Raw genomic sequence first — 25995 nt, 5'->3', positions numbered from 1 at the left:
TAACATTTCAGCAAAGGCTACATCATTTCTGTGAAAATGTTTCTGCTCTGATCTCACAGATGATAGAGGCACTGTCAGCAGTAATGAGATCATGACTACATGGGTAATTAACTTGTAATTCCTTACTGAAACAGCAAATAAGTGCACTGCTAGAAACGTGAGGAAATGACACCAAGTTTAATTGGAAAAGGAGAAAAAAGCAGAGCTGTGTCAAGATCCAATAGACATTTCCCCACGTGCTGTCCCTGGAGCTCAAGACGTATATAATGCAATGTTCTCAGTCGTGCTTAAAAACCTCTTGCCAGCATGGCTGGCTCAGTAGCGTGTTCACAAACAGATGATGTATGCTGGACAACTGTGGGTTTGAGTGGATACCTAAAGCTCAAGTGCTATAGTAATCACAATAATCAGTGGTAATATACAGCCTGGTTTTCATCAGGTGAACCACTACTGAGCACAGACTGAAGGGATACGTTCCTGTGAAAATCCTCCCTCGCTGGGCCGTTGGCCACTTTCTTCACTATAATTAGCTTTCCAGTGGTCTAGCATACACATATAGGGTGGGGATGTATGTATACGTATAATAAGTGTATGCAACATTATGATTTCTTTTTTTCTGGAGTCTGATCTTGATTCCAACTCAACCCCATAGTAAAGCTTCTGCTAATTTAATAGAGAGAAAGACTTTGCCATTAAACTTTTGCAAAGAACAGAACAGATACTTCCATTTAAATATGCAGCAATGCTGTAAGTATGCATCCAGCCATTTGAGTTAGTTTGTGCACGTTTTGTGTATCCCACAGGCGATACTCTGCCTAGTACCACAGCCTTGGAAATCACGCCTAGAGTCAATGACTGCACTCTGCCAAGTTTATTAATACCAGCTCAGAAAGTGAGAGGGTGCTCTGGCTTTAGCAAGGGGTCCGTATAATTGTTCCAAGTACTTCAGATCCAGCAATCAACCTTTAGAGCCTTTTCTCGGTGTGTGACATTCATCCTGGTGACACTCAAGTAGCACGCAGCTGAAGGACAGCCAGGGCACATCTATATTTGTTCCATTGCTCATTGCTGGCATGTCCCCTGAGCAAAGAGGCGGTCTAGGATTACGGTAACAAGTCTTCCAACTGCAGTCATAGGAAAGTGGCAGAGGATTGCTTTCGTGTGAATTAATTTTTACTAGGGGAAATAAATGTGAAGTTTGATGCCATCTGAGCTATCAGAAGAATTTATGACGTCTTAAGATAGAAGGCAAGTTTTTAGGTAGTAACATTCTTTGTTATATATTTTTGATAATTCATGGTCACGGACTTAAACATTCTTCACTGTAATTGTATCTGTTCCTGTAAACTGAGCAAACACTGAGCAATCATCTGAAAATCTTATTTAGGCAGCAGAGTTCCAGATGAGCTTAATTATGCTCATTTTAATTTATGTTATTTAATTTCATTTTGGTAGGAAAAATATTTGTTAACTCACTTTTCTAGTTAGTAGTAGCTTCTAAAGGAAGCCTTCCTTATTGTTATAATTATGGGGAAAAAAGTCTTTGCGGGAGCCAGACAACATTTTCTGGTATGTGTCAAGACCTTTTCTCTGTTTAATATGTTAAAATTTGCATGATTTATTTTATCACCTTTAGCATAAATAGTATTTCTGCCTAACTTCAGTGTTTTTGTCTATAGTAAGATTTTGCTAGCTGTAGAATCCACACCCATATCTGCAGTGCCAGAAGAGAAACAGTGAACTTCTGTGTGTGTTTTGTTGCAGATCTGGTAGGCTGGACTGTTTTCAGTCATTGATATAAAACTAAGGAGTTGGAAGTTTCTTAGCGTTTTTCACTGTTTTGAGAAGTTGCTTTCTAGTAATTCACTGACTGTGTTGACTTTGTTAGCTAAATAATCCTCAGGAATATTAGTAAAATTTTGATGAAATAAATTTGAAGTCATAGCAAGTACTCAAAACTACAAAGAGCATAAAAAGTAGTTTGAAAGCAACGCTATGTGAAAGCTTCTGCAGAAGCTCTCATAACCTTGATGTCTGACTGACCTTTTGGCTTTTTTCTGTGAGAAAGTGGTTTTAAAGTTTTCACATGCTTCACTGAGCTAGGACTAGATGTAACTATAGGTTCATTAATATTCAGCTGAAATCTTTCCATGAACTCTTTTGATCATAGTAGTAAACTGCTGAGAAAATTGACCTGAGTAGTTTTGTAGCCATGATTTTGTTAGTGCTGGTGAACAGTGGAGGGCTGCAGGGACGTTGCAGCTCTGACAAAGCACCATGTGGTCTCTCTGTACTAGCATTATTTCATCTGCTGTTGTTAATACGGGCTGGTTGGAAAGAGTGGGCTTGGGAAGTCAGCATTAAAATTGCCCTTGCACCTTTAATGTTATCCCACATGCATCTGCTTTATCATACAGCTTTGCATTTCCCATCCACACGCTCTTCACACCTCCCACATTACACAGAATGGACAAAGTGTGCAAGCTCCAGATCAGAGCAGACTTCTGTCCGTTCAGGGGTCAACAACTTGTCTTGCTTCCTAGTTACTGTAAGCTTTATCATGGGAATCATCATCAATCTTTTTTCTGAGTTTATATATTTTCACAACACCTGAGAACCCCCCAAATGGAAGTATTTTTCCCTATTTAATAGAAAGGACTCGAGACCTGGACTGAGAATAATGCTAAAAGAAACCTCTAGTTTCAGTATCAAGAATGGCAATCTGAAAAATCCAGAACAGGATTTTTCAGGGCATTTACTAGTGTGTTATGTGGCGTCAGTGGTCACAAGAGAAGGCATCCTACAGTATGCCTGACTGACAGTTCAGGAAGAGCACTTGACAGCAGCTGAAGAGTGAGCAGACTTCAAACCAGGCCATCTCCAATTGCACAGAACAGTGCTAAGTGCACCTGAAGCACAGTTGCAGTGTTGAGCTGGGGACAGGACTATTCCACAGTTTGGGAATCAAACATCAGCTGAGCCACTCAGAAAACATAGGATGCACACCAGAGACCAGCTCTCTGCTGTGCTTTGGACAGAGGTGAGAAAAAACAAGCCTTCTGTGGCTTCACCTCAGAAGCTTTGATCTTTCCCGTGCCTGCCTCCAGGCCCTGAGCAGTCCTCAGCCAAACATATTCCATCAATATGTTTTTAAGCAAGAAAATTCATGTTTGATATCTAAGTATGTAGCTAAAGGTCTTTCTTATCTTTTACAGGTTTGAGACTCATTGTCTCAAAAGCCTCACTGAGGATACCAATGTCATCCAGATCTGGCAGTGCAAGAGAGTATGAAACTAGTGACCAGTTGCTTAGTCGTTCAGCTTCCCCACCAGTCCCAGAGTCTAATGAGACTGAGGCTGAAGGCTTGATATTTTATCACATGGATCTTTATGGATCAAAGGAGAGGTTTGATATCTTTCCTGAAGAGCCATCTGGTCAAGGAGACAGATCTCTTGGGGATACCAGAAGGGAATCTGCATTGAGTAGCAAAAAATTTCAGCGCTCACAAGAAGCTGGATATGATTTGGAAAAGGAGGTTGCAGAGTTGGCTAAGATGTATGGACTCGATGAGGATAGAGAAAAAGAGCTTGAGCTTCTTGGAGGACATCTGGAGATGGTGGAGAGCAGATGGCCACCTGCTCGCACAGAAAAAGCAGGATCACAAAGCTCCATATGTAATGCATCAAAACGCAGCTCGCCAGTGAAAGATCAAAGTCAAAGCACAAAGCAACAGGGCAAGGCTGCTCAAGATGAAGATCAGAGCAAAGCCAGAGCAGAGGATGAGGCTGAGAGCCATGCATGGTCCAGAGAGGAGCTTAGCAGTGGCGGCGTGTCAGATGAGTGGAGCAGTCAAGCTGTTAGTGAGGAGGAGGAAGCAGCAGATGTTTTTTGCTCTACCTGCAAGATGCCAATCCGAGCTTTTGACAAACTGTTTGGTGAGCACAAGGATCATGAGGTGGCTCAGCTCCCCAGTGCTGTGGAAAGTGAAAAGGTAAGAGTAATATAAGTGTACTGTGGTGCCTCAAAAACAGTGTTCAGACATACTAAGAATCACACTGGGTGTTTTGGTAGGAGGAGATTCATAAAAATATGTGCAAGCTGGAAGAGCAGATTGCTCAGATGGAAAACTTTGCCAGTCACTTGGAGGAAATCTTCATCACGGTAGAGGTAAGGCATTTTTTCTTAGGCTAACTTTGTGGTACTGGGGTTAGAACAGTTTTGACAGTTCTTCAGTTGTTAATGAGGTAATTATGGTAACAGAGCACAGAGTTATCTTGGGGTTGCCTAGACTAAGGTACTCAGGAAAATTAATCCTAATGAATTTTTTAAGTGGGCTAGTAAAACCACATTAAGCATTTGCACAGACACTTGCATTCAGAAATAAGTGACCTTCACTCAGGTTATCTTAGTTTTAAATGACCAAAGACCTGTGATCTAACTTGTCCATCCAGAGTGTGCACCTTGTGTTCACTGGGTTCCATTCACAGAAGTACCAGATACAGGCAAACCCTTGGACCAGCTGCATCAAGCTACAGCACTTCGAGGGTTGTGCTCCTGCTTGCCTGATGTCAGCTTGGCCTTGGGGGAAGGGGCCCAGCTGGCAGCAAGTCAGACTGAAGCAGTAACTCAGGGCACCTACTGTCTTTTCTTTGCTGCACATGGCACGGAAGGACATCGGTGCCTGGCAATAAAGCCTTGCCTGCCCCTTAAATCTTCCTTCCTAATGCTTTCTCCAGCAGTGAGTGAGGATACCAGCATTAGCTGCTCAGCTCCCCCAGCACGAAGCCATGGATCCCACTGGGTTGCTATGGTTTCTTTTATGGAAAGATGTGCTTGACTGTGTTGGTGGAAACACTTGTGAGATTATGGCTAAGATATATCCCTAGTTGTGCTCCCTGGGCTTAGGTTGGAGACGGTTGACTTGCATCATTGTTTTTATTATAACTTCTGATGCTCTTCTTATGCCTGGAACCAAATCCAACACTCTCTTGTGCCTCAGTGGGGGTGAATGATTAGAATAACCCCCTAAAAAATGCAAATTACTCAAATTACAGCTTCTGTGTACTGGCATTGACTCCCTGGCAAGGAGAATTTTAGGCAGATCTGAATAAGATTTTTCTCTGGCTGAGCTATGGATCAGGCCTGACACCAAGGAATAAATCCCCAAATGCCTTGCAGGAAAACTTTGGGAGGCAGGAGCAGAACTTCGAGGTGCATTACAATGATGCAGTGCAAGTGCTTGCTCAGAAGTATGAAGAACAGTTGGAAGCACTGGGGGAAGAGAAGAGGCAGAAGCTGGAAGCTTTATATGGGCAGCTGGTCAGTTGTGGGGAACATCTTGACACCTGCAAGGAGCTGACAGACACCACCCAGAAGCTTTACCTGGAAAATGACAAAGCCAATTTTATGAAGGTAAAGAGTGTTAACTGGCAAGGCCCCTTCTAAATGTTCTTTGCTGCTTGCAAATAGTCCCCAGCTGGGAAGTCTCAGCATTTCTAGAGGGCATTTGAGGTGCTTGGTCCATGGTGCTGCCACTGCTCCAGGTGCTTGGCATGGTGGCATTAACTTAGTGGGGCAACATGATGAGGCCAAAATGCAGAAACAGCAGCAGAAATTTGTAACTTGGATGCCTAATGATCTTTGAGTCTCACTGGGGTTCAGAGAGAAGATCTCTCTCTAAAAAGCTTATCTCAGGAAACTCTGGAAGCACTTAGTGTTCATTGCCTCATGCAGGCTCAGCTCTCTTGCTCTATTCTGGGCTCACAGCAGGCAGGCTGATCCAACCACTTTCTTGCTCATTTTGTTGGAAAGTTCAGCGGAACAGGAGGCTCCAAACTAAATACATCAGGAGGTCCTGCAAAGTGATGGATGAATCCCACTGCTGAGGAGGTGTCGAGAAGTTATTTTTCTTTATCAAATAGAAAAATAATTGGAAAAAAAAGATAATTTTCACTGCTGATGAGTGATTGCTCTAATCTGAGCCATTCTGTGACTCAGGTGGGTGGGAGCATTTCTGTAGCATAGCCGCAGTAACTTCTGAACCGGACAGCAAACAAATCTCCTAACACCTCCAGTCTGCTCCAACGGATCAGCTTGCTGTGTCACTACAACCTGCTGAGTTCTCCACATAAGCTGACTTTTCCCGTTCCTCTGCATCTGTGGAATAACCTTATTTTCTCCTTAGCTCATAAGCAGTTTTACATCACCCCTGCGAACTATTATTCACCAAGAAGTGAATAGCTCTTGGTTGTGAGCTCTCAGCTGCTTAGGTTTCTCCAGGGACGGTATGTCTGCCTTCCAGTACCATGCACTGCTCGGACTCCCTCCAATGCAGATAATTTCACTAAGTTATTTTCTCCAGCTGTTGTTGGTTTTTGTTTGTGAAGGATCTGTTGGCACTTTGGACACTTGAGGAAGGAGACAGTCTAGAGTCTAGATGGGTAGACACTGGTCACTGCCTGATACTGCACGTTATCTTACTGTCAGTTCAGCCAAGATCTGGCCATTTGAATGGACAGTTAGGCATGGCTTTATTCTTAGACCTGGGTGAGAACCAATTAGTTCACTCTAAGGGCTGCATTTGGGACAATTCATGTTAAGACAGGTGAACAGCATGATGTAGACTAATGCAAGAAATACATCTTTTCTGTCTTTAACACTCTCTCTCTTTTTTTCTACAGGCAGCAGTAACCATGGTTGACAGGTAGTATCACAGTCTGGGATTTTGTGTCACATTCCTTCCTGCTAATTGGGCCTGTTATTGGAGACACTTGCATGTTGTCGACTCTGTTCAGACACACAAATGTTATCTAAGCTAGTAGAGCTATTGAAATCTTTAGTATTTCTGATTCAAACTGCAGCAGAAGAGGTTGCTCTGAGAAGTTTAACACTCAAAACTAGTTTTGAGCCAACTTTAAAAAAACCCAAAGGGAGAGTTAGAGCATGAATAAATCACTGTTTTCAGCTTAGTCATAAGGAACTAATTTCAGTGACCTAGAATCAGGGTTGCTAAAGATCTTGAAAGACATTCTTTGGATACAAATCTGCCTAAAACTGAGCTCCCTAAATAGATTACTAACAAACAGGCTTATTTATGCATTAGTACGGAAGGGTAGAAAGTCAAGCTGTGGAAGCTCAAAACATACTGAAAGATCTTGGAGCAGCTGGAAAAAATCTTAAGGCACACTAAATCAGTTGCAAAAAATATACATTTAAATTGACTGTCATCATTTATGAAAACACAGAGAAAAGATACCCCTTTGTTTCAGATTTACAGCACCTAGAACCATGAGGTAATAGTATCATAAATTCTAAATAATGAAAGTCACAGAGCCAATAGCTTTCTTCCCACAGAGGGGTGCTGGGGAAATCTCACTCACCTGCTCAGTGGGAGTGCAGTGTGTGGCAGCCGGCCTGCTGCGTGAGCAGGGCAGACGAAGTGTGGTCCCTCAGCCCCATCAGCATCCAGCTCTGTTTGGTGTCTTGGAGCACTAGTCTGATGTATGGCTGTGTATCTCCAAGCAAAGGGCATGGGGAGGCTGAGCTTTGTACAACTATGAAAACATTATTTTAAGGAAATAGCTGTTATTTTTGAGTTTGATGTTCTTTTCCTCTCACCGATAGGTATAATAGAAAAGTATCTCCAACACTATGGTACTTCCAATTAGATTTTTTTTTTCCCTACAATTACAGGCTAGAAGAATTCTTAAAGAAAGAAGTAGATTTAGAGCTTTCAACACTGCCAGACTTTGAGGAGCGGGTCATAGATTTCTCTGAAGTTGAACAACTAATGAACTCCATTAATACTATTCCAGGTACTCTTCCTATCTGATAATTTTTTCAGACCTATTTACATTTAATTAAGGAAATGCATTAAACAAAAGTCCGTTACTTCTTTTAAAGGAGAACTCCAAAGGCAGAATTAGCTTCTCCCTAGTTTTCTCTCTAGTTTTTTTTTGTTTGCCTACATATATAGAGACACTGGGAGCTATTTTGGGATTTCTTTTTTCATTTGTTTTCAGTAGAAAATTACCCAAACTGCCAAGTTTGGTCTTCCCTGCTTTTGCTGGATGATTTCCTAGAAGACTCACAGAGACTCCCACCTTCTGTTGAGGGGTCAGGCATGCTTAGTTGGTGATACCTTGTCTTACCTTGTAGTTGCTTGAACAAAGTAGAGGGACACTGGACTGCTTTAAACAACCTGCACAGCTTCTCTCAGTAACCAGATTTCAGTGGCTTATTCCTCTGCTACTTAGCAAACATTTTTCCTATTATCCACAGGAAACAGAGCAAAACCCAAACAAATTTCTAATGATGAATGAAATAAAAATATGAAAGATTTTAAATCTTTTATGGTATACCACAAATGGTCAGAAAGAACAATATGCTTTTTTTTTTATGCCCATACATTGTTTTTTCTTAAAGTAAAATAGCATTTGCTACTTGTTTGCTTGTGCTGCTGACCCCCCATGTTGGACCGCTTTTCCCTCATCTTTCCTCCAAAGGCTCCTCAGCCCCTGGACTGGTCCACAGGAGTGCAATGTGTGTCAGATGTTGCTCCTGCAGGGCTGTACTAGGTCACTGGGGAACAGCAGCTCTCAGGGGGAGATGAGGTCAAGTTTACAGAGAAAGGTTAGGCCAAGGCTTATGTATTTTGTTGGTTTGATTTTGATTTGAAGCAAGACTAGTTCATACACTAGTGACCTGATTATTATCTGCAGGTATTTACAGGCTCTGCTCCTAACTTTTCTCCATGTGGGAGGAATTTGACTCTATTCAGTGCCTAGGCTTTGTGTAAACACCTTTGTGAAAGGAGAGGTGTTTGCCTGCGAACAACATGCCATGCTTATACATTCAAAACCTGACCTGTTTTCCCCTCTGCAGCTCCTTGTGCCCCTGTGATCAATCCCCAGGCTCCAAATGCAGCAACTGGAACCTCACTGAGAGTTTGCTGGGGCCTCTTCTCAGATGACACTGTTGAGTGCTACCAACTGTGCTATAAACCAGTGAGCAACGAGCCATGCAGCGATGAACAAACAGGTAAGGAGGCCTGAACCCAAGTGCCTCTGGACTTGCTGTGTGCACTCTCTCCACCACCAAAACTGTCATATCTGCCACCACATTTTCTGCTTCTGGCTTTGTCACTCTTCCCCTGCCAGGTCTGCCAAGCAGCAGGACCCACCACAGGAGCAAAGTCAGGACTGGCCAGCAGCTGGGATAGCAGGAGTGGGAAGGGGACAGTGGCTGGAGTCAGGTCTCAGCAGTAGCATTTCCTTTCCTGGGGGTGGGCACTGCCTTAGACACACATGCGTTGTATCCACTGCAAGGCACAGTATTTTTAGAGAGCAAATCATCATATTATCGGCACGCCCACTGAAACCCCCACAGTCATCTTACAGTTTATCTCAGTGCTAATAATAGGCTGTAACATCCCATCACCCACACGCACAAAAAAAGAACCACAGAACCATCCTAAAATGTCCCAGCCTTGTGACAAAACTGCTAATAATATTCTTGCAGAACCTTTTACTGAAAACACCCAGTCACTTCTCCAGCAAAATTGGAAGCCAATAGTGCCAAATGGCCAGTTCAGAAAGAAAAGCAGAACCTGTCCAAATTTTATAAGATGAAGAATGAGAAATGAGTAATGAATAGCTTCAGCTCTTGTCCCACTGCTGGGATGAGCTGACCAGACACACCCCCAGAGTGGGAACCTGCAGGATCTTTTTAGAAAAAAATCAGTGACAGGTGGGTGACTTTTCTTTTGGGTTGTTTTGTGGGGTTTTTTCTGAGCGGTGTAGCTCCTTCAGAAGCTGATGCATTGTCTGATTTATACCTCCTTAGAGAAAGGCATGGTGAAACAGCCTGACAGCTAATCAAAGGGTATGGAGCACAAGGAGCTCTCTTGAACCTAGCACACAAAACAATGCGCCTCAATTCCATTATTTGAGGCAGCTTTGGGCAAGGGTGAGTAACTGGTTAAAGGCACTGTAAATGCTTTGTTGTTTTCATTTCAGAGCACACACTGAAAGTCAAAGAAACATACTGCACCATTACTAACTTGTTGCCGAATACACAGTATGAATTTTGGGTCAGTGCTTTAAATGCCTCTGGTATCAGTCCACCAAGTGAAAGAGCAGTTTATGTAACAGGTAAAATATTTTATTCATACAACTATGTGACCTTCATAGTGAAATTCAGTCATCTCTGAACTTTATACAACTAATGCTTTCTGGGCACTTTGTTTCTTCTGATGTAAGCCTACTGACTGCATGGGAATTTCCTACTTTTTTTTGGTGAGCCTATCAGGCCAATTGTTCCTGGTTTAGAGCTGAAGAAACAAAAGCAAAGAGGTAAAATAACTTATTTAAATACAAGCATGTAGGAGAGCTGGGAGTAAGGCTCAAGTCTCCCAGTGCTGCCAGGTGGAAGCCAGTCCTCCTTTTATTGGCCTGTATATATTTTTGTGGATTCACCTGCTATGCTGCCTTTGTAACTCCAGTTCAGTCAAGCATATTTTGATTAGCATGGCTTATCTTCAGGAATTCTTCCCAATAGCTGAACCACAAGAAGATTAATTACAGACCCCGGTTCTCTTTTGTGAAATCCTGACATCAAACTGAGCAAGTCAGAGTGCGATCTTCAAGCACTCGTTCCATATGTTTTTGACATCTTAGAGCAGAGAAGAGATGCACCTTTATGACAAAGATATAACCAGTGATAGAAAGAAAGCAAATGTGTAATCAGTCTCTATCTATGTTACTTCTCTGATTAATTCTCTTGGGACCTTTATAGTCCAAATTAAGTCTTTGAATAGTACTGTTAATTGCCCTGCCTGCTGTTTATTGTCCATTGGGGAAGCAGGTTTCTTTAACTGTATAGTATTAGTAAACACCTTTGTATTATTTTTTAAGTCCTCAAAACATGTTTGTTGCAAACATCTCCAGGCAACAGCTTAAAATTGTTCTTTTGCCTACTTTTCAGCTCCTTCCCCACCTACCATAAAGAGTAAAAAGATCCGAAGCTGTGAAAATGCAGCACTGGTGTGCTGGGAGTCTAGAGACATTAACCCTGTTGATTCCTACATGGTTGAATTGTCCAAGCTGCCAGATGAAGAAAATGGTGATATTATTACTGAGTGAGTTACTATTCTATCAAGTCCGTGATGTGTAGAAATGAAACCATCAGGTAGCGCTACGAAACATCCCATGAACCTTTGGTGAAATCACCTTTGTAAACATTCCTGTTAGCAAAATTAATTGTATAAATATTAATCAAAAATGATTATACAGGGTATGGGAACAGGGCAGAAGCAAATGTAAAAATCTGCATAAAAATCTGTCACAGACTATCTCTTACCCCCGCTACTAACAGCTAACTCTACAAGGTGAAGTGTTGATGGGTTACAAGAGAAGCTGATTGTGTAATTTCTTCTTTGTTGTTCAGAAGAATAATCTGAAAGGCCTACCTTTGTTCTCTACCCTATCATTTTCCATGGATTTATTTTCTGTAGATCTATTGTTGGGATTCCTAACTGCGAAGTCCTAATTCACCTCCAGCCAGCACAAACCTATCGCATCTGCGTTAGAGCCATAAACCTGGGTGGTTCCAGTGAAAGAAGTGAACCTGTCCTGATACACACCACAGGTACTGTACAGCTCAGAACAACTCCAACAGCCTATTGTAGCATCTATTATCTCAACGGAAAGATTCCTACTGGTTTCAATGGCTTCTGGATCAGGTCCTAATCTCTTACATCTAATTACACACCTGGTAACCTTTTAGGAATGAAAAACCCCACTTTTTGTAACAATAAGTGCATTGCTCTACCTCTGTAATTCAAAATTATTTCTGTCCAGTACATTTGATACTTGGAAGTTACTAATTTCTAAACATTTTAAAAGACTAGATCAACCCAACACCCCCAGGTGTTGCCAGCTTGCCAAGTACTGGCACATCACTGAAGAAAGTTGTAGTGTGAATTTACTTTACTTCAGAGATTACCTTGTAATGATGCTGCTGCTGGAAAGCATGGATGAGACAGTCAGCACTTTCCAGAGTCATTTGGATATGCAAAATATTCCTGTGTATGTATTAGACCATCTCCAGCTTGGCTGGGGAAGCTCTGAGGGCTGGTTCCCTTTATTCATCAGGAAAAAGGCAGTCTAGCTTTCAGCTGGAAGCTTTGCTTTTGGTAACCAACAAAGTATTATCACCTCTGCTCTCAGTGCCATGCTGGGCAAGGATTAACCTTCTCCCCCAAAGGGAAGTTAGAAGCCCTTTCCCCTCCCAACCATCTAATCAATCAAAGCTCGCTTTAATGACTTATAGGTAGACACCTGTTTTCATCTTCACCACTGCTATAATGACGCTGCAGCTTCACCAGGGTGTCTCAAACCTCCCACATCACTCACAGATACATTCACACCATACCTGTGTCTCTTCGGCACTTACCTTCTGTGAGAGAGTTGCAAATTGTGCTTATTCTGCAAGCTGACCACACACCCATTAATCAGTGAAAGGTTATGTTTCAGTAAGAAATCTGTCTGCTACACATCAGTGTAGCAATCAGAAAAGAAATGGTCATTCTTAAATCCCTGGAGAGGAAGATTGTCATTGTGTTACCATTGTTTGTATTTCAACTGCTTAAATACAATATTTGAAATTGGCAATTCTGCTTGCACAGCATGTGTTTGTTTTCGGCAGCACATGCCTGTAATTGCCCTGTCATTGTTTGTATTGTATTTGCATTGAAGTAACTTGCAGTTTGATTATAATGATTTCATTTGGAGAGATTTATCTTCTCTGAGTCTATATTATGCAAACAGCTGATGCAAATTGATCTGTCAGCTGCAAGCACTCACCTCCAACACTGGGAATGACCTTTGATTCTTACTTACTGGGGTGGATACACAAACATGAACTACAAACAGCAGCTGTGACGCACATGTCTGCTCATCAGAGTGCAGTGCGTCAGACCTGCTTTGTGAAGTCTCTGAAGGGAGAAAGGCAGAAGTACTTTTATCCTGGGCTGGCTTAGCTGACTTGCCTTTCTGAGGGCTGATCTGATGAGGAGGTGCTGAAGCATGAGGGATGCTGTGTATGGCACCTTTGTAGAGGTTCCTTCTCTTCAAACTGTGCCCAGCATTTCTGTGGAAGAGTGGGACCATGGAAAGGCCTTTAAGCCCCCCTTCTCCTTTCAGAGATTAAAAATAGATCACTTCAGCTCTGAGGAAGATGACTCGAAACCGGACAGTCCATCGCAGGGAGGACTCCTCATCTCTGAATAGCTACTTCCTGCACAGTGCCTGCAGCTTTGAGCCCTGGCTAGGTTCCAAACCAGGTTAAAGCCCCTTTTCTGCTTTTCCCAAGGCTGTAACTAAACAGTGTTAAGCTGTAAAACACCCATTTATTTGAAAAACTCCAAATGGACAACCTTGTCCTCTAACTGTCAGCCACAGATTCCTTCCAGAGCACTGGTTAATCTTTTTGTGGATCCAAACACTTCACCACACCCTTGCTGCAAACCCTAATGCCATAAGGAGTTGCTGGAGTTATCCTCAGGCATTCTCCTCTCTTGCAGGCACCTACTTCTGCCTTAACGAGGACACAGCCCATCCCTTACTGGCGATTCTAGATGATGGATTTACAATTGCATGCGATGAACTGGAAAACCCAGAGTGTGATCTGCCTGTCTATGATAACAGCTTTACAAGGTATACAGAAGAATTTCAGTTGCAACTAATGCATGTGGTTTGTGGCTGCTTCACCCACAACACACCCCTACCTTGACTTTCAATCCACTGAAAAGGTTTACTGGTATTGTAGCTCTCCCCACCTTCAAGGCAGGCACCAACCAAGAAAACTTCCAGACTGTATGTGTGTATAATGTATAGTGGTTTTTTCCATCTTGGTTTTTGCATAAGTGACTATGGTTGTCTTCAGTTTCAGACAACTGCAAACATCTTTGTCAGTCCATTTAAAATATGGATTTCTCATCTTTTAGAAAATCAGATTTAAGGTATTTCAAGTTGGGCTTCTAAGGTAACTATTCAGTTTGAAATGGTAGACTTTCCCTGTAGTTCCTTGGAGAGTAGAACTCAATTTATCCAGGCTTCATAGTTTCACTGGGGTATCATTCCTGAGCACCACTACTGAACTCTCTGTGGCTTGCTGCTCTTTTCTGAGGTCTAAGGTAACTAATACATCTCCCTTTGCATGATGTGTGCACCAACTTCTATTGAATTCCAAAACTTTCTTCCCATTTAAATCTTTACAGAGCCGAAAAAAACCCAGAAAAATGTCACAAGGAAAAAAAAAAATCAAACCCCATATACTCTTAATTCGGCACTAGTGGGATCTTTTTTAAAAAGGCATAATTATTAGGTTCTCTTTTAATTACAGTGATCCAGCACTTGCACACTTCCAAGACTTGAAGCTGGTGCTCCTCTCTGCTGGCTGTTGCTTCCTCTCTCCTGCCCCTTCCTCTGCAAGCTGCTGAGGTTATAGAGCCTTGCATGAAATGTGCAGGAGGCTCTGCCCATCCTTCCTTGGTCTCATTTTCACACATGGAGATTTGGGGCTGTTTTTATATAGCTCTGTCCAATGGAAACCACCAAACACCCATCTGATGTAAAACTTGTTCACTAAAGCCAATACAACTGAATGGGCAAAAAAACCATTGGGGCTTTGGGCACCTGACCCTCTTTGAAAGAGGCTTGTGTAGTTCAAAGCACAGTTGGTCTGTTTGTTGGGTTTTTTTTAAATAGATGCTAAGAAGTGTCTAATGGGGCTTTCAGCAGCTCTCATTGATTTTGAGTTTAAATCTCTCTAGCTGCTCTTTGGAACTTAAGCATCATTTGGAAGTTAATGCAAGTTCATAAAGAGGATTACAGATGCAGCCACGATTATGTAAAAACCTGCTTACACATGTTGGGCACCTTGAGCTAAATTCAAACAGGTATTTAAGTGCCAAAGCAAACGCTAAGGAAAGGAGAGAGATCTGAATATTTGCCTCTTGCTGAAAGCTCTCGCTGATACTATTTGGGCCTACAGATTTTACTTTCAAAACAGAATTAGGCCCTTTGCCATTGAAATGAGAAACTTAGCTTGCCAAAATGCATGTTTCCAGACAGAACCACAGAAACAACATATAACCAGGACAGGTATCTGCAGACACAGAATAATACAAGCCCACAACTTAGCCCCTCCATGGAAATGCAATGTTACTAGAGGGCTCGGTAGAAGAGAGCCAGGAGATAGAAGATTCTCTTCATTAAAGTCATCATGATAATCCTAAATGGGATTTCATCCCACTTCCACAGGGTGCTTTTATGTTTCACGTAAACAGCCAGAGCTGGCACTCATCTCATTTTGAACTCTGAGGCTGAGGTTTTGATGCCACTGTGAACTCTCAGAAGCCTCTTTCATGCCAAGATACTGTGGAAAAAAAAAGAAAAAGCTCCCTCGCTGAAATGACTAACACTCATACTGCAAGGAAATTACATAGCAAACTCTTCTTTCTGAAGTTTGTGTGATCTCTGAAAGACTAATGTGTTTCTTAACCACAGCAGCTCCTATGGTCTGACTCAAGATTGCCTTGGTGGCTTTGCAACTCTCATTACTATGGTAATATTTTGTTCACACATGTTTACCAATCCCTTTTGCATCATTCCTTTTCCTTCTCAAGCTGTAGCAGCATAGCCTCTCTGAGTCCAGATTTCAGCAGCCTTTAAGCTATTTCCAAGACATCTACATGCATTTGTAATAAACTGTACACCTGCTTTTAGTGATTACTGCTGAGGTGGCACAGAGTACCGCTGTCTTGCTGTGCATGCCTGTCCTTACACATCAGGCCCTTCAAATGCTGAGTGCAGCTTTCTCAGCATTACCTAGGGGTAGAGGAGCTCAGAGTGTCTCCCAGTAACATCCTTTGCCTATGTAATGTACATCTTTAGACGACTCTATCACAGAAACATATAGGTTGTGTATCATCCAAAACTGAAGGTGTTTTGAAACCTGCTATCCCCTGTGGTGCAGCAATGACAGCTAATAAACCACGTACTTTTCCTGAGAAAAAGCTGGGTGTAGTCTTGCAGGATTCATGTTGCCCCCTTAAATCCAGTTCGGGTGTTTCAGAGGCATTTGGCATGGGTTACTTTGCCCAACTTTCTTGCTTCAGAACTTGTGTTTTTGGAGACTTGCATCTTCAAAGCGCCCGGCTCCTTTGACTCTGAGGCTATGCCTGTAAATCAAGCTGAAGGGTCTCTCTGGCATATTGTCTTTGTTTATGTCTCCTACACATCTTTTTAAAGAGTCATCTTCTACATGGTTCCTATCATAAAGGCTAAGAACTACAGCCTACTGTTAAAACTTTTCATCACCCAGGCACCTAAGCATATTCCAAGCTCTCCTATGGTGTTCAATTCCTGCTGGTCTCTCCAAACACAGCACAGGCAGGTCTCCTCCTCCCTAGCTGCCCCAGGAGTTGTATGCTGTTACAGTGTTCAATTCCTGATGGTGAGTGACATTTAAAGCCCTGGGCTGCTGGGGAAGAAAATACAAAAATCTGTAGCCTTTTTCCCCTGCTATACTGTTGTTCACCAGAGCACTCTCTTTTCTAGCAAGTAATAACTTTCCCAGAAAACCCAGGCAGCACAAGATGCTGTTCTCCCTATTTCTGGAAGTGCCCAGGGCACTCATTTATACAAGGTACCCACAGGTAAAAACAGGCAAAGGTTCTGCATCAGGTCCGCAGCATGTGGACTTTGCTGTAGTCAAAAATCCATGCTGCACTGCTAAAGAAGACAGCAAAAGTGGCTTTTGTTTATTGCTATGTCATGTCCAGGTATATTACATACCTAAACATTGTAAACAGCATTGCAGAGTCACAGCCAAAGCACGTACTCCTGTCTGTCTCCCACAGGTGTATTGGGATCCTGGGCAGTCTGATCCCATTTCCAGGAAAGCATTACTGGGAGGTGGAAGTTGAGGAAGACACAGAGTACAGGATCGGCGTGGCTTTTGAAAACACTCCAAGACATGGTTATCTGGGGGCAAACAACTCATCCTGGTGCATGAGGCATATCATCACACCATCGAGGTAAGGGCTGTGGAGGCTACAGGTCTCCTACAGGAACACCTCCTACATGTACACCTGCAGGCAGAGCAGCAGAGAGCTCCTACTTGCAGGGGACAGCCAGAGATTTTATATCAAAGCCCAGAACAAGCACTTAAAAGCCTCTGACATTGCACTGTAGGCACTGTGAACTGCTCTTGGAAGGATACTGGAACCTGTAACCAAATCCTTCTGCTTAATGACATTCTCACATTGAAATAGGCAGTCCCAGGAACAAATCTGAATAAAATCTGCATTACAGAAGTTAGCTGTAAAGGCCTCGGTTTAGGTCACCGAAACCCCAGTGGGAAGACAGAGTAATAGATCCATGTAACCTAGAAACTACATATCTGGCTAAACCCGGTTGTATGCAACTGGTTTTGATTTCTCTTCTACCTGTGGAAGTACCTAACAGCCACACCTACATGCAGAAATGCCAGCTCCCCTTATGCCTCAGCTGAACTTGCTGGCTCTCCCCCAGACCACTATATTAGCATCATTGCCTTTGACTCCTGTGTGAGATCCGGGCACTCCGTGAAACATCCAGGCGCAAGAAAACAAGTCACCCCCCTGCCAGCACCCCCAAGTATCACCTGCTGCCTGAATGGCTCACCACTCAGCCTGCAAGAGTTGCCAGGGTCCCCTTGAACAGGCCTCCTGGACACCACCTGAAGCATAGTCAGCAAATGGTAAGGATGGCATAGCACAGGCCCAAATCTGCCTGTCTGCTGCCTGCTGGTATGCAGGGAGAGGTTTTAGATGCAGCTTGCTTGGCTGGAGCACACACTGCTCCCCAGGCACCTGCTGCTCTCCCCAGCAATTGGCCCGCTGCACAGCCAGAGTCTTTAGCAGTGCTGGCATCTGCCTCCCACGCAGCAAGAAATGTCGCTTAATACAAGAGACCAAACCCACTAAAGCTAATGACTCTCCCATACACTGCAGGCAGGCTAATTTGATTTCCTTGCTACGCTGAGCTAAGAGGGACATTGAGGTTTGTTCTCATTCTTCTGGAGCAATGAGTATGGACTTCAGAGAGAAAAGGGAGCTGGGCTGTTGCTCAGTTTGAATCACTGTCATACCCATTTCTGCACAGAAATCTCAGGTTTGAGTGGTGTGGGTGGAGGAGGTGGTTAGTGAAGAAGCTGGCCCTTACGAAATGCCAGTTAACTCACTTCAGCTGAGTAAGTCTTCTCCTTTCTGCTCAGGAAGGCACGTTCCCATAAAAGTCTCATATTTTTGGTTGCAACATGCCACACTAGGGAGAGCTGTTTGAGTAACTGTTACAGGACCTCAGCATCACTTGAACAGTGACTAGATGGGGAAGAAGAGGGCTACGCTCATGACAAAGCTGCTTACGTACAGAGCACCTTCCTGGCCTCCAATGCCTCCACAGTTCAAGCATCACAATTAAAAGATGTCACCCTCTAGTAAATGACCATGAAGACTGGAACTTCCCCATTGACACCACCCTGGCTGAACAGAAGGTCTTGTAAGAAAAGCAGCTAGAAACATCATTTAGAGGGCAGGGTTTGAAAAATTATGTCGAATATTCTGGAGGATGCCTAGCCACACTGCGTCAGGCAGCCTCTGCCCAAGGGATTAGGCTCCCTTGCTGCTGCTGTGAAGGTCAGCGTGAGCAGTTCCTGTAAGGCTGGCAGGAAAGAGGGCTTGGTACCACAGGCCCTCAGGGACGAAGCGGGCCTGGAAGCATGGCAGGGCCTGGAAGGACAGGACTGAGTCATCTTGCCAACTCTCTCCTCAGCCTGCAGACAGCTATCCAGGGCAAAGCTGAGGGGATGACAAGTGTTGTCCTGGGACAAGCCTAACTGCCCTAAGAGAGCACAGCTCCTTCATGGAGGAAGGGACAACTTCAGGCTACACCTAGTGTCAAGAGGGCACCTTCCAATTTACAGGACACCCACATTGCCCTCTAAGACATGGAAAAAAAATTGAAAGTCCTATGTCATGCTCTGACCTCATCCATACTGAAGGGCTACCACCCATCAATGTGGCGCAGCCACATTGGGATATGAAATAAGAGGCCCCCTACACAGGTTAGACAGGTTTGAGCACTGCTGTGCGGAAGCGCTGGGCGCACCATTCCTCGGCAAAGCCATTGCTCAGCAAAGCATATGAGACTGGGGCAGTAACCACCAGGCACACAGGAGTGGGACTGTGAAGCAGGAAGCGTACCCTGGAGCATACTTGTGTGCACAAAGCCCTTCCTTCTGAGAGCAGCCACGGTGCCCTCAGGTTTTTTGTGTTTCTTGCCTACAGACACAAGTACGAGTTCCTGCACAGCGGGATGACGCCAGACATCAGAATTACTGTCCCCCCCACAAGGATTGGCATCCTGCTGGACTATGAGAACTGCAGACTGTCATTTTTCAATGCAGATATCGCCCAGCACCTTTATGCATTCAACTCGCACTTCCAGCATTACGTCCATCCCTGCTTTGCTTTGGAAACACCTGGTATCCTACAGATACATACTGGAATTGCAGTACCCCCATGGACTGCCCTCCCATAACCTGTGTCCTGCAGCTGCCACCTCTACATGTAACCTGCATGGAGCAATGCCCTCTTTCAGCATTACCTGCTCCATCACACTGCCTATAAACCAGCGCTCTCCCAACAACAGAGCAAAGCGAGCCTGACCCAAACCAGCTGCCTGAGCCCTTACGACAGTTTCTGTCCTCTTAGGCAGGATCTTGGCAGAAAACCATTATGGTCACAAGACCCATCAGCATCCCAGAATTCTCCAGGTAGGAATGGACACCATCCTTCTCAGAAGTGACAGTATCACCAAGCCGCAGGTGGCAGCTGGATCACTGGTTCCCCCAGTACCCATTTGATGCCTGGGGAACTCCCCCGTTCCAGAGCAATCATTAATTCCACACTCGGGTCTGCTGAAGAGCTAAACATTCAAAGAAAAACAAAAATAGCAAAAGGCAGAATCACTGTACAGCTGCTAGACAGAGCTGAAAACACTCCAACCATGAAGCTGATCTCACAATCAAGTGTTCTTGTTGCTATATGAAGCCTGTGACACAAGATAATCAAATACGCCTCCCTAGTCTGTGAACTGTTAGCGCCTACCACACACTTTCTGAAATACCCAAGCATGCACCACAGTCTCAAACATTAAAGGACATTTTTACAGAATGCCCATGCTTCTCATTCATTCTTCCAGGGAAAAAACAAACCAAGGCCTCTTGCAGTGCTCGATTGCCCCTACGAAGAAATCTAAAGCATCATTTTTAGCTTGTTCTTTTTGGCCCTGCTCACCTCCACCTGGGTACATCCCCCCATTCACAGATCTGCCCTCCCCCTCAGCACCAAGGGCTTCTCACCGGATGCCGGGTCCTTGGAGCTTTGTGTGTCCAGGGGGCTGGCCCAGCACTCAGCTGAGATGTCCTCATTTAGGCTTCATTTCTAGACAGCAGAGAGGCACTGCCTGTCAAGCAGGCTTGTCTAGCTCTGAACAGCCTCATTTGAGTATGTCAAAACTACCTGAATTCAAGAGTCATTAACAGAGATGCTTTTCCACAGATTTATTGCACATTTATTACAAAAATCATTGGTTCAAGTTTCCATTCTAGGGGATCGTCACAACAGGCAGCAGTCTCTACAGTATACAGGGTCCTTACAAACAAACAGAGCCTGGCTAAACTGAAGAGATTTGACATAGAACCACATGCCCAAAACTTGTCTGTTTTTCCCCAAATACCTTAAAAAGTCTCCCTAAAACAGGCTTTGCAGAAACCATAAAACCAGGAGCTGAATATGTCATTACAGCAGTGATTGGTACCATCTTCTCTTGGATATCTATTTGTTTTGCGAGCCTCAAAAGAAGATGCATTGAGCGACACTCAGCTGCAAGTACAGCATCACTTCTTAGCCTACCAGGAATTCAGAGATTTCCAGGGCAGAACGGTCTGTTACGGTCACTCTGTCAGACCTTCTGTAAGGCAGGCCAAGACTTTCAGTTGCTACATCTTGCAGCGAGCACAACTGTCCCCAGCAGGAACAGGTGACTCGCCAGCAGCCACGGCCAATGCAGAGGACACGAGGTGGCCACATGAGCCCTGCTGACTGATGTTGGCATAGCCGTACCAGAGAGCAGCAGCTAAAGCGTACAGCTCCTCTGCCAGGGAATGAAGCGGTGAGATGTTTTAACACCTTTCCCCCCGCCCCCCCATTAAAAATGTATGCTTTGATTCAGGGTCCAGTTTCTACCCACTGGAACATGGTTTACCTTTATCTGCCAAAAATTGAGAGCCACGCTCTTCAAGTAGATATCTGAAAGAGTAAAACACGCAAGTGTCAGAGCAGAGGTATGAGGATGTCTGAGCCTCCCAACAAAGCCTTTAATGCAGAAAGGCTCCCGCTGAACCCAACAATTCTGATGAAAGCAGACGTTCTGTTGTGAAGTCCCACTGCTCCCCACCAACAGCTTTCACCTCAAGTGTTTAAGCCATACCTGTATCTTGGCGCCAGGATGAGCTGTTCATCTCAGATGGTACAAGAACCCAATCCAAACTACTTTTCAACTGGTGAACTGCCCTGGGAGTCCCTGGGACTTCACAACCCTCCCGCAGGACTGCAGCAAGGACAGATTTTTCTGAGCCAAATGCGAGGTGCTCAGGCACCCTTGGAGTGGGACTCTATGGGTACCAAACAGCTCCGCCACTACGTTGCTACTTGATGACTCTGTTGGAGAATGCAGGCCTGATGGCTGAGCACGGAGCAGCCTGCTCAGCAGAATACAACTCAGCGGTCATCGCCAGGCATGGTACAGGACAGATAAGGCAGCAACAGAACTATCCAAAAAAAAGAACAAATAAGCAACAATTGGCTACTAGGTTAAAAACAATATGGGAAATGAGTTTGCGTGTTTCTGTTTAATAAAAGCTTCACCCATCAGCAATAACCCAAGCATTTCCTCCCTTAGGAATGCCAACCCTGTCACTTAAATATTTATGCAGCAAAGGAAAAGGCATGAACAACCTGAATTTTTTAAAGCCAGCCGTCACTGTGAATTACCTTTATGTAACTGCTTTACAAGGGAGGCCACCACTTCCGCTACAGGGTCTATTGATCAGACCAGTACAGCACCCAGGCTGGAAGTTCACATCAACCTCATCTTTCTGCAGAAGTCCACCAGACCGGACGAAGTGCAGTACTTCTCTAAGACTGTGAGTAAGGGCCAAACCCTGTACAGAACTGGAAGGTGTATTTGATAGGAAAAGGGGAGTCTCCTACTGAAGCTGAAGGGCATTAACAGGTCCAGCAGGGTACGCCAGAACACCAAGCGTATTTGGTTTATCTGGAATCCTGGGTACAACACTCATCTTTGAGAACTGTGTTGAGCTGTCAGTCTGAGAGTTATTTCTTTGCATTGTGTCTCAGATGAGGCAAAACCAGTTCTCATCTCTGGCCTGTCTGCAGGAACTCTGGCTCACAGCTGAACTAGATCATGTGAAAGGACAACAGCCAGTTATAAATGAGCTGTCCTTGCCTCTGATAGTGAGTTATGTGCTGCAAGATGCATTTTTCCTGGTACCTGTTGGCATTTTTCTTCCTGTTCCTTTTCACTCTGTGCATTTACTGGCACACAGCAAAATTCATCACCTGTGAAGGACTGGAGCTCATGCCTAAAGCTGGTATCAGCCACCTGGACCCCACAGCCTGCTCTGATTTGCAGCAGTGATCTGTGCATCCCTGCAGAGCCTGCAGCAGGAGAACTGCCCAAGGATGGGACACCCCAGCCAGGCCTCACCCAGCAGCTAACTGGGGACCTTCCCAGGGCTGCCCAAAGGCCCTTGGGCTTAGAAGGAGGTACCCTCAAACCCCTTTAGGCTGGGCAAAAAGGATCAATTTTCCAGTTCCCTTCTGTTTCCTCTTTATTTAAAATATCGGTACACGTTGCTGCCACTGGAGGGCATCCCACAAAGCCCAATCACAAGGCTGCACCGGTTATCAGACAGGTTTACACAAACAGTCTGCGGCTAAACACACAGTTACAGTTTCCAAGCTGGTTACCATAACCCTTCAGCACGTCCGGCGTCCCTCCTCACCCAGTCCTGGAGCGGGAACAAAGGAACCCATGGGCCTATGAGCAAAAACACATGGGAGAGAGAATGTCAAAAGAACAAATACAACATTCAAACCAAACACACCTGCCATTTTCTACAGAAACACCTTTTCACTTGCTCCCTCTGACTGCCATTAAAACCTTGTAGGTAGATGAAGTAGGCCCTGACTTTATCTCACAGGCAGGCCTTGTTCTTCCACCATTTAATTTAGGAGGATAGTATCAGTGGAGTCAGTATAGTGTCACTGGCTCCACTTTCTTAGTCCTCCAGATGAATCTCTGTAAGAAACTCCTGGGAAGTCTCAGGAACTGACTGTGCCCTCCTACAGGAGACTGCAGAGCCTGACGGCCCAGCCTGGAAGGCAATTCCCTATTCCTGCCCTCAAACTCGGCTCTACCTTTGTAACTGCCCACTTCTGTTTTCCAACAGTAACCAGTATTACTCATTAGCAATGCACAGCAAAGCCAGTGACCACGCAAAGTCGAGGCTCTGCTTCCCGTTCCACTCGGTACCTGGACTCCACTGACTCACTGCACAGCCCTGGGACAGCCCAGACACACCGCTTTTTGTTAAATTTTCTCTCCACTGCATCTATGCTGGTGTGCTCAACTGTGAGTACATACTGGGACTCGGCTATCCTGGCCTCAACTTAAGCTTTTTCCGAGCAGGCCTACGTTTTCAGCTTTACATACGCAAGCAATACCGAGGCCACAAACTGCTTCATAAGACGGCTGTAAGGGGCTGCTATCTCTGCCAAAAGGGAGTTTTGGCACAGCTGGAGCTGAATAAAAGTGTTTTTCTGCAGATGCAAAGTTGTGGCTTAAACACAGCAGCAGAAAGGCTGCAGCAGCGAAGAGCGGGGTCTCAAGCCACTTCATAACCGCAAAGCCAGCGGCAGCCGCTCCTCTCGCAGGGCCGGCCGCGCTGCTGCGAGCGCTGCCCCAAGGCAGGTCGTGCCCGCAGGCTGCTGGGCCCGGCGGGCAGCGCAAGGGAACGGGCGACGCTTACCTGCCGCCCGGAGGAAAGGGCTGCGGGCAGAGGCGCCTCTTCACCAGCCCCGGCACGGCAACGGCCGCGGGGATTTCCACGCGAGATGCGCATCACGGCGGCAGATCCTGTAAGGCGATACACGGGTAGTGAAGACAGGCGCAGACGGGCAGCGCCGCGGGCGGCTCCCGCTCCGGGAGCGGGGAGGGAGGCCGGGCCTCGCAGGGCGCCCACCGCACAGGGGACCCGCTCCGGCGGGAAGGCGCCGAGGCCCGCCGCGGCTCCACGGGGAGCTTACCCCCCCTGGCCCGCTCCGCGGGGCCTTTACGTGACCCGCGAGCGGAGCGAAGGGAAACCCCCAGCCCTCACACCAGGCCGGTGCCGAGCGCCGCATGGCGGGCCCGTGGCGAGCTCCGCTCCGCTCCGCCGCCGCCGCCCCCCCTCCCCCCCCGCCGCCCCCGAGCGCGTACCCCCGCCGCAGGCAGGACGGAGGAGACGCTGTGACGGAGCGGGGGCGCAGACACCCCCCCCCGCAGCCATGAGGGATCCCCGCCCGCCTCACCCCGTGCTGCCGCCATTTCCTGCGGGCGGAGGCGCGCAGCCGAGCCGTACCCTGCCGACCCGTGCCCCCGCCCCGCCAGGAGAGGCCGCCCAGCGCCGCGGCGGGTGGGCGGGCGAACACTTACGGCCGGGCGGGGCTGGCTTTTTCTTTGCTTGAATAAACATGACCTTAGCGTCGGGCAGGCGCCGCCTTCCCTCCGCCGGCGTGGCCCAGGGTGTGCCGAGACGGCAACTTCGGGTGGGGGGAGACGGCTCGTGTTTTAGTCCGGGTGGGAGCTCCGTCCCGGCACGGTCCCCGCTGGCCACGCGTTGGGCGGGGGAGCGCGGCGACCGCCAGCTTTCCTGCCGCCTGTGCCGGGGGAAATGGCGGCTGCGGAGGTGCCTGGAGGTCGGCGGGAGTCGCCAGGACTGCGCCCGCGTTGGAAGGGCAACGTCTGCCCGAGGGGCAGCTGGCCAGGCCCGAGTTCCACCGGCCCTGTACCCTGCCTGGCCGCCAGCCGGGCAGCGGAAGGGTTTTTCTAGCGGTAGCTCTGTCTGGCTCCTTGCTGCTTCTAGCAGCCCTCCCAAACGCCACCGCCTTGTGCAACACCTGCTGGACTTGTCTGTCTCCTTTCCTTCTGATAACAAGTGCTTGCTCCTGCATATTGAAGCATGTGAACAAGACCCTGCTACTGGGTCGGGGGGTGATTTCCTTTCCTCTGGGCCCTGATGCGGGCACTGCTCCAGCATGGCTGAACGAGAGCCGCCAGCTCTCAGCAGCTGCCAGGTTTCCACCAGTGGGACTGGAAGCTGCTAACTGATCTCAGCCCTGGAGCGGGTGGTACACAGCTCCCAAATCTGCCTGCGTGAACACCTGCCGTGCAGGCTGGGCTGGGCCCAAAGTAGTGTGTAGAGCCCCTCTATTTGGAGGTATTTCACAGCCAGTTGGATACACTCAAGTTTTCTCTCAATCTGTAAACAAAATTCCTCGTGTTCACCTACAGTGTTGGAAAGCACATGGTCAGGAAATGCCTGGGGCCACCCCAACATCTCCTGCCCTGTCCTGCTCCCATGCTGACCTGAAAACTGTAGCTGGGCTGCTAGAGTAAACCTATTTATTGTGCCTGTGCAGTGAGAGTCACAGCCTGTGTAATAAAATGCTTGATGAAATGAACACTGAATAGCCTCGCCATTTATAACCTGAGTTTGTAAAGCTTTCTTGTAGCAAGAGTCAGCAGCAGCCCTGCTTGCCTT

General features: G+C 46.0%; 2 protein-coding genes and 1 non-coding gene across 5 annotated transcripts; 1 reads left to right on the top strand and 2 right to left on the bottom strand.

The window, feature by feature from the left end:
- The first annotated feature begins 1128 nt into the window (after positions 1-1128).
- Positions 1129-23233, top strand: FSD2 (fibronectin type III and SPRY domain containing 2). Of its 3 annotated transcripts, none has more exons than XM_075764540.1 (13): positions 1129-1248; positions 3216-3991; positions 4072-4167; positions 5179-5412; positions 6681-6703; positions 7693-7814; positions 8884-9039; positions 10017-10151; positions 10984-11137; positions 11513-11646; positions 13583-13715; positions 16925-17101; positions 19394-23233. In XM_075764540.1, exons 2-13 carry the CDS (start codon positions 3257-3259, stop codon positions 19644-19646), a joined length of 2352 nt encoding a protein of 783 aa, XP_075620655.1. In that variant the 5' UTR covers positions 1129-1248; positions 3216-3256; the 3' UTR covers positions 19647-23233. The 3 variants fall into 3 exon arrangements, with proteins under 3 accessions (XP_075620655.1, XP_075620656.1, XP_010296912.1); XM_075764541.1 differs by having other exon boundaries at positions 1137-1260; positions 19394-20281; XM_010298610.2 differs by lacking the exon at positions 1129-1248 and adding an exon at positions 1456-1569 and having other exon boundaries at positions 19394-20281.
- Positions 20656-25491, bottom strand: LOC142603551 (uncharacterized). The gene is made up of 4 exons (XM_075764871.1): positions 24888-25491; positions 24223-24329; positions 23197-23231; positions 20656-21939 (listed from the first exon to the last, which is right to left on the bottom strand). The coding sequence occupies exons 1-4, from the start codon at positions 25489-25491 to the stop codon at positions 21897-21899; spliced, it is 789 nt and encodes a 262-aa protein (XP_075620986.1). The 3' UTR covers positions 20656-21896.
- Positions 23354-23484, bottom strand: LOC142603580 (small Cajal body-specific RNA 15). The gene has a single exon (XR_012837522.1).
- Positions 25492-25995: the final 504 nt, after the last annotated feature.

The sequence above is a fragment of the Balearica regulorum genome, chromosome 12, assembly GCF_011004875.1.
Source record: "Balearica regulorum gibbericeps isolate bBalReg1 chromosome 12, bBalReg1.pri, whole genome shotgun sequence".
In the NCBI taxonomy this organism is placed as follows: domain Eukaryota; kingdom Metazoa; phylum Chordata; class Aves; order Gruiformes; family Gruidae; genus Balearica; species Balearica regulorum.
Note: the sequence above shows the minus strand (reverse complement) of the source record. Positions and strands in the feature narration are given on the sequence as shown.